The 7,889-nt window shown below is 36.7% G+C and overlaps 1 protein-coding gene across 1 annotated transcript; it reads right to left on the bottom strand.

The window, feature by feature from the left end:
* LOC101314928 (probable LRR receptor-like serine/threonine-protein kinase At1g06840-like) lies at window positions 1-7,889 on the bottom strand. The gene is made up of 20 exons (XM_004294665.1): window positions 7,238-7,889; window positions 6,695-6,845; window positions 6,290-6,361; window positions 6,037-6,108; window positions 5,693-5,836; window positions 5,516-5,587; window positions 5,295-5,366; window positions 5,012-5,086; window positions 4,438-4,506; window positions 4,230-4,298; window positions 3,975-4,046; window positions 3,682-3,768; window positions 3,389-3,457; window positions 2,695-3,197; window positions 2,313-2,471; window positions 1,642-1,925; window positions 1,329-1,380; window positions 902-1,152; window positions 660-794; window positions 1-537 (listed from the first exon to the last, which is right to left on the bottom strand). Exons 1-20 carry the CDS (start codon window positions 7,353-7,355, stop codon window positions 187-189), a joined length of 2,877 nt encoding a protein of 958 aa, XP_004294713.1. The 5' UTR covers window positions 7,356-7,889; the 3' UTR covers window positions 1-186.

Raw genomic sequence — 7,889 nt, forward strand, 5'->3', positions numbered from 1 at the left:
TCAATGTTTTTGATTGTCAAGGGCACTAGTGTTACAACAAAAGGTTCAAACAATGTACTTCTCCCTCTAACTATCATCCTTACAAAACATAACAACAATAAAGGCTGTACAAAAATAAGGATAAAAATGTGAATCAGATTTTTATTTTCTAGAGAACAAAAGTAAAATCTTTGCTATGGCTCCTATCTATCTTGGTGTGATTGTAGGTACGACTCCGCTAACAAGGTCACTGCCAGAGACATCTTCAGAAACATAAGGATTCTTCCCTGCATTGGATGAAGATGGTGGATCGCTTACTACCTTTCCTGTACTACTACTGAGCACTGATTCCGTTGTTCTGCTGTCCATCTCAGGCATCATAAACCATATGTTTTCAAGTTCTCGAACCACCTCTGCCATTGAGGGTCTTGCATCAGTCTCATCTTGACAACACTTGAGGGCTAAACTCAAGAACTTTTCCACACAGTCAGAAGGATAAGACCCCATTCGGGCATCAATTACTGAGAAGATCATACCGGACTGGAATGCAATATTTACCTGAAGTGGAAGAAAACTGACTTAACATAATGTAAAAATGTAGATTAAGAAATGAGGTTGTGTTGTTTACAACATAGTAATCACATGAAATGGTTTACATATCTACTTATGGAAGTAGTTACCTCTCGAACAATGTTTTTTCCATGTGAGATTGGCTGCATTCCGGTTAAGAGCTCCAGAAACACAACTCCGAGGCTATAAACGTCACTCTTGTCTGTTAGCTTATGGGTTAAGAAGTACTCTGGATCAAGGTAACCCTGCAAAACCAATACACATAGTAAGAGAGAGCAGGCACCTTCCGCATTACCTAAAGAGACAATTGACCATTTCATTTTTAATTATGCAAGTAGAATCTTAGTCTTACTGGCGTCCCCTTCACTACTGTGGATACATGAGCAGGTGTAGCTCCTTCAAGATCAGGTACCGGGGCAAGTCGGGAAAGTCCAAAATCAGCAACTTTTGCCACAAACTTCGAGTCCAATAATATGTTGCTGGCCTTGATATCTCGATGGAATATCGGAGGGTTGGCTTCTGTATGTAGGTAGAGGATGCCCCTGGCTGATCCCAGAGCAATTCTCAATCTCATTTCAAATCCAAGTGGTTCTTTCGACCTAACTGCTATACGAAGCATCATTAATATGTTAATAATATCATCTGAGTTGAAAGTTCATTTCATGTGTTAAGACTCAAACTTAAAATGCTCTATCACCATTTCTAAGTACAACATTTAGTAGCATTACGACGAAGCAAAAATGAAAGGCATAATGATAAGTGAACTGTAATTAGTTTACCAGAGAGGTGATCCCTTAGAGTGCCATGGGACATGAATTCATAAACCAGCATCTGCATGTCAAAATCAATACACTGTGAAGCTTTTCCAAAATGAAAATTATTGGTTCCTCTATAGCAAAAAAAAACAGCAGGAGAAAAGATATTATTGATTCCTAATATCAATGTAAAGTATTTCCTCAATGCGCCGTGATAGACCAATTTCAGATGAACTGATAATCCCTAATCTTAAACATCCATAGATGTCTTTTTAAATCTGGAATGAAAAATCTTCTGAAGAAAATGAAGAGCTTAGAAAAGGATAAGCATAAATACCTGTTCACCTTCATCATCACAATATCCAACTAAGGAGACCAGATTCCTATGATGTAAGGGTGACAATAGTTCTATTTCTGTTAGAAACTCCTTCTCACCCTGTAATGATCCTTCTTGTGCACGTTTTATTGCCACAAGTGTGCCATCAGCGAGAGTGCCCTTGTAAACCTTTCCATAACCACCTTGGCCAACTTGAGCAGAGGTGTTAAAATTGTTCGTAGCAGTGGCCATCTCTCCATAAGTGAAAGCCTTAACACCATCAATTTTTATGGAACTCTTCGATTCTGCATGTATACAGAGAAGAATGTTAAAAATGAACTTATTTAGATAATAAATCAAGAGGTAGTATGCCTCCAAATGTTGTCATAATTTTATGAAATACAAAGTCATTTTGGTTCATCAGTAGTCCTACAGAATACCAGAAACTGTATATGCAGGTAATGGTTTCTAACTTTCTATCAACACATTCAGGTGTGGTTTAATCGTACCTATTTTGTTCAACCAAAAAAAAAAAAAAACTTACATAATTCTACTACATAAAGAAAATTGCAAGTGTTCAGCCACTGGACCAGGGCAGAAATGAGGTCAATCAGTGGCCAGCTTCAAATATGATTTCCTAGGAAAATGATTATCTAAACAAACAGCATTCTCTTTGTGACATAGATACTCACTATGACGTCTTCTAGAAACAGCAGGGTGGTTCCTCTGATGCCTTCTCAATATAAATAAAGAGACAACTGCAGATAATGCAACCGCAGCAGCAAAAGTTCCCACTATTATGCCAGCCAGAGCACCCTTGCTTACACCAGACTTCTTAGAGGCGGATAGTACTGTGAATCAATAAGAACCATGAGCCTCGACGACAAATAAAAATTCAGCTAAATGACCATATACGCATACCCAACCACCCACACACACACACACATACCCAACCACCCACACACATACACCCATATACGCATAGCCAACCACACACACACACACACACACACACAAACTAACATTAACTCTGATTTAGGAAAGAACATATAAAATGAGACTTTTGAGACGTACCGTCCTTGTAAGGATCCAATAGTGTGATCCAAATAAGCTCATAAGGTCCAAATAATTCACTGTCATTAATGTTCCATGATGTGAACTTGTGAAGGATTCTTTGGACTTCACTTTTATTGAATTCACGCGAAATAGTATCATTATTAGCGACATATGCAGGGAAAAGCTTCAGAGATATTCTCAGTCGAGGTCCCTTTTCCCATACAAATGACGGAATGTCCAGTTGATCAAGATCTAAGTTGAGACCAGATGTAAGATACTCCTCAAATGTAATTCTGTAAGGGCGAAAATCAGTGAATCCAGGACTTTTCAACCGATATTCTATAAGCAGTGGAACAGCACAGAAACAAAATGCAGGAAGATATTCGAAAGGGGGCGGGCATGCTTGACTTGGACAGCCAGCAGTAGAGTTGGTTGAACTCTCACTGTCATCTTCATCATCAATTTCAGATCCACACAAATTGTCCAGGTTAGCATTCGAGCAAACTGGATTTCCATGAAGCCTGAGCAATAATATTCAAAACAGGACGTGATTAAATACTGGTATATGGTGTACTACTACGAAATTATCTAAAAGTGCAAATCCAGATTTGTTACTGAGCAGATATGTAAGTTTAACAAACATATGTATAAGAACAGCATAAATTTCAGTTAACATTAATAATGTATGTAGAAACCAGGTTCGGAAGCAAACCAGACAGTGACATTCTGTGGGATTTGGGTACTGCCAGATATATTTGTAAGCTGATTGTTCTGCAACTCCCTGCAATATCAGAAACCAGACACCGCCTCTAAGAAATTTGTTGATATGATATATACAAGTCAAAAAAGAAAAAAAAAGAAAAGGGAAGGTTAAAGTACATTCTTCGGTTAGAAAAGGAATTGGAATCAACATATATCATTAGGATGCAAACTAAACACAACCCCGCTGACCCACTAACTCTTAAATCTTAATAGAAGGAGTAAAGATTTTTACACAGTTCTTACACTATTAGTCTTTCTGTTGCATTGAGTGTCGTCTCATTCCAAAGGGTTGCTGGAACAGATCCAGTCAGTGAATTGTTTGCAATGGACCTGCCATGCAAAATAAATTCTCAGTTTATTCCATTGCATAATTTGTATAACTGGAACTACAACATCTAATAGATTTGTATTTAAAATAGCTCCTCCAGTACTCACAGAGAAAGGTCGAAGCTCAGATTTAGCTAAGATTAATCAACAATACAATGAACCATCAAAAGGATTGCAAAATAAGGAAAGAGCATATTGAAATCACTCACAATCTTTGAAGCTGTGGAAGACCAGAAAAGCTGGCAGGAATGCTCCCACTTAGAGTGTTGTTAGATAAATTTCTGTGGACATGGATCACATGTTAAAATTTATAAAAAAATAAAAATAAAAATATAAAAAAGTTACAATCCTTTTAGAATCAACTATAAGAGTCCCTAAAGCTCAATGGCACATCATTCAGAATAACTAACATTAGATTCATGGTAAGGGCAGAAAGGATGTATATGCGAGATAGATAGTCTTACATCGTTGTGATGTCATCAGAAAGTTTTCCAAGAGGTATGGATCCATTTAGCTGATTCCTACTTAGATCTCTGAAAATTTATATCAAATAGTACTGTATAAATAAGATATTGATCTTTCCCAAGCATATCACATTCTACTGGTAATTTGAACAGCCATAAAATCACCACAAAAACTGGAGTATGGAGAGTAACCGTTGAATGAACTCACAAAAATCCAAGTTTGGGTATCCTACTCAAATCAGGAATGGGTCCTTGTAAGCTGCAGTTCCTGAGACTCCTGACAAAACCAACCAAAATACAAACATATTCAATTGGATACTTAGTGAACACTTGTTTCTGTTCATTCAACCAGAGTAGAAACATCACACAATAATGGAATAATCAATAAGATTCGTGCATTTACTACTTATGTGAAGTAGTAATAATACACTTCATGATTGTATGATGCAGTAACACCACCCAACAAATTTGAGAAAATTTATCTGCTTTTGTTACTACTTGTATAGATGTGAGGGGGGGTTCTTATTTGTACAAATGGTACTCTATTCAAATGTTAGGAGCCATGTGATTGTTTCCCAACATACCTTCTCCCTACCTCTTGCAGTGTTGCTAACCTTATACTGGTAACACACTTCTATAATATTCAGTCTTAGAAATTAATAGATGATTAACCTCAAGGCTTTTGGCTTCACACCTCAAGGTGTACAGAATAGCAAGTAAAAATAAAAGGAGATGCTAGCGCATAGCAAGCTGACAGATGTAGAATCAGACGTTTTACTTACAACTTCAACAGTTTAGACATGTTGCCGTAAGAAGCTGGAATTGTACTCCCATCAAAGTTGTTGTTGTCAAGTTGACTGCCAAATAAAGATGATAGTAAGAAACTCGAAATAGGTTTACATATGTAGTATAATGTTGAAGAAAGAAAATTCTAGAAAAATTATTGATCAAAGGGACACAAAACCAAAAGGCAATGATGAATACATGTTACCCACATAACAAGAAATTAATGGTAACAATATACAAAAGAAACATAACTAAAGTGGATTTGGAAGTAAGACATACAGTATTAACAAGTTTGGCAGATCTGAGAACTCTGGTGGAAGATACCCAGATAAGTTGTTGTTGTCAAGAAGACTGCAGTGTTAGAGTCATTTATTTAACAGAAGATGGTCATAATATAGACAATGAAGAGGAGCAACGATAATAACAAACTCATTTGAAGCAATTTGAGATTCTGGTTGGTCTCACTTAATCCAGTTAATGGACACAATTAAGCTACTTACAAGTGGACAAGACTCGGTAATCTGGAAAGCTCAGATGGAATTTGCCCACTAATTGAATTGTTGTTCATGTGACTGCTCAAAAGAAGGAAAAAATGTGAGACAGAAGAAAGAGAGATGTAAAATTAATAGAAAGTAAAATTATCATATGTTAGCTACAGCAGCATCAAAGACACTCACAAGTGCTTTGTTTTGTCTAAATTCGCAAATGATTTAGGAATTGGTCCTGAAATATAGTTCTGGTCAATTTGTATTCTGTCCAAGTTCGGGAGATAACCAAGCTCTTCAGGCAGGGGACCTGACAACTGGTTTCCATTCAGCAGCCTGGAAACACTGAATATTAGAAGTAGAATAGATACTCAAGTAGCTTTATAATAAATTCAATAACAATTTGGGAATATTTCTAAGCTTATATAAGTTTCTGAATGGTTTAACACAAATAAATAGTCACAGATGCCAATGTAGACCTGCCGATATTTAATTCTACCCAAATATTGCCTAGGAAACGAAACAGATTAACTTACAGGAGTTCCAAAGATGTAATGTTGCCTATCTCCTTTGGTATACTCCCACTTATTTTGTTCCACATAAAATCCCTGCAGCGGAGTAGATGAAGGAATATGCATCAGAAGGAAGAGAAAATCGCTAACCATGGAAGGAGGGTGGTATTGAGCGAAAAGGTTCTCCAAGAATTTAAACTACTTTTTTTTTTCCAAGAACAATATAAAATCAGACAGGAGTTCAAGATTTCCCAATATTAGTGTAAAAGAGCCTTACAATATTCTCATATAAGATAAGCGGCCAAGCTCTGGTGACAAAGTTCCTGAGAGATTCATACCTAACAGTAGCCTGCAGTAAAGAAATTGAACAAATCTGTATAAGACATTTATTTGAACTGCAAACCTGTTTTCTGGTGACCACAATGTAATTCCGAACATGAGACACTAATAGTTCCTGATACCTAGTTTACTGATCAAATTGATATATTTTTATTTCATTGTTATATATCTGCAAGCTTGTCCATCCAGGCATAGAAGTTAGAGCTATATTGCATGATTTCTTCCACAGTGAAACGACTCTCACAGTCTCACAACAAAGATGAAAAGAAAGAAACAAAAGCAAAGGGTATATCCCCATTCAGTCAATAATACTGCAACATACAGATAAGGATAGAAACCATACAATTCTTGAACATGAAGATATCCATCATCAAATGACCCGTTGAAGCACAAAACGCCTGTCCAGTTTGCTGTACATGGATCCCCTTGGTTCCAATTGCTCAGATTCTTGTTGGGATCAATCAAACTTTTCTTTATGGCCTTCAATGCCGTCACTGAGATATAAAACAAATGATAATGACAACTTCATCAACACAAACAAGGATGTCCTGATAAAAACAAGGTTATATCGCCTACAGCAGGAATCAGTCAATCACATATTATCATTCAAACATACACGCGTAAATATTAGTACCTCACCAGGTCTTATGCATGTAAATTGAACTGTAATTGGTCATAAACATCAATCCTTTGATAAAAGAGTAAATTGGAAAATTGAAACAGATAGCTTCATTCATTAATTGAATCTACCTATAAGCACAAAAAGGCAACTCATATTTCTTATTCGAAAACTTCTATAACAGACTTGGACAAAAAATTTTATTCCCCATACAACTATGAAGGAATCTTAAAATTGCAAAGCTGAGTAAAACATAAGCAAATTTACCTTCTACCGGGTCGGTAATCTCCTGCCCTTGTGCAGCGGCTTGTACTCCTTGTAGTGAAGACCAGCACAAGCACACAGCCAAAATGGCTACACATGTCCAAGCTCTAGATTGATACATCCCCCCAGTGTAAATATCACTAAAATTCTGATACACCTTTCAATCTATTAAAACCCAACTGCTGGAATTCGTGCAGAATTCGGATAGTCCCCCTGACATAGCAACAAGCATAACAAAAACGATTGCAAATTGAATTAGTGGGCAACCCAAATATATTAAAAGACAGAGCCTTCAGCTTGCACGCTTGAAATGAACTAAAATTCTCAATTCTCATGCTACTCATTAAGCTCCAAATACTTGAAAACAAAACATGGGAATCAAAAAATGAAAACAAAAACCATATTCCAGACAGCTTGAGACAGAAGGAAGGAAACCCAATTGCCAGCAAGTAATAGAAATATAAGAACAAACCTCAATTGGCCATATCCAATTTAAAGTCTTAAACTTTACAATGATACAGAGATACAAGCTTCTTGGGTTGAATATAAAAACTGTGAGAGAAAGAAAAACACCATGAAAACATATGAGAAAATGGACCTTTTTGTGTGTGGTACATATCTGACCAGGTCGCCGTAACTTCCATTGATGCATAGG

Source organism: Fragaria vesca, linkage group LG3, assembly GCF_000184155.1.
Source record: "Fragaria vesca subsp. vesca linkage group LG3, FraVesHawaii_1.0, whole genome shotgun sequence".
Taxonomy (NCBI): domain Eukaryota; kingdom Viridiplantae; phylum Streptophyta; class Magnoliopsida; order Rosales; family Rosaceae; genus Fragaria; species Fragaria vesca.

Bases quoted from the DNA above. Each gene is read 5' to 3' on its own strand.
- LOC101314928 (XM_004294665.1), bottom strand. From the start codon at position 7,355: ATGTATCAATCTAGAGCTTGGACATGTGTAGCCATTTTGGCTGTGTGC. The intron at 5,837-6,036 runs GTAAGTTAATCT...CAGTGTTTCCAG, and splicing joins ATTACATCTTTGGAACTCCT to GCTGCTGAATGGAAACCAGT. The intron at 5,588-5,692 runs GTGAGTGTCTTT...TCTTTTGAGCAG, and splicing joins TTAGACAAAACAAAGCACTT to TCACATGAACAACAATTCAA.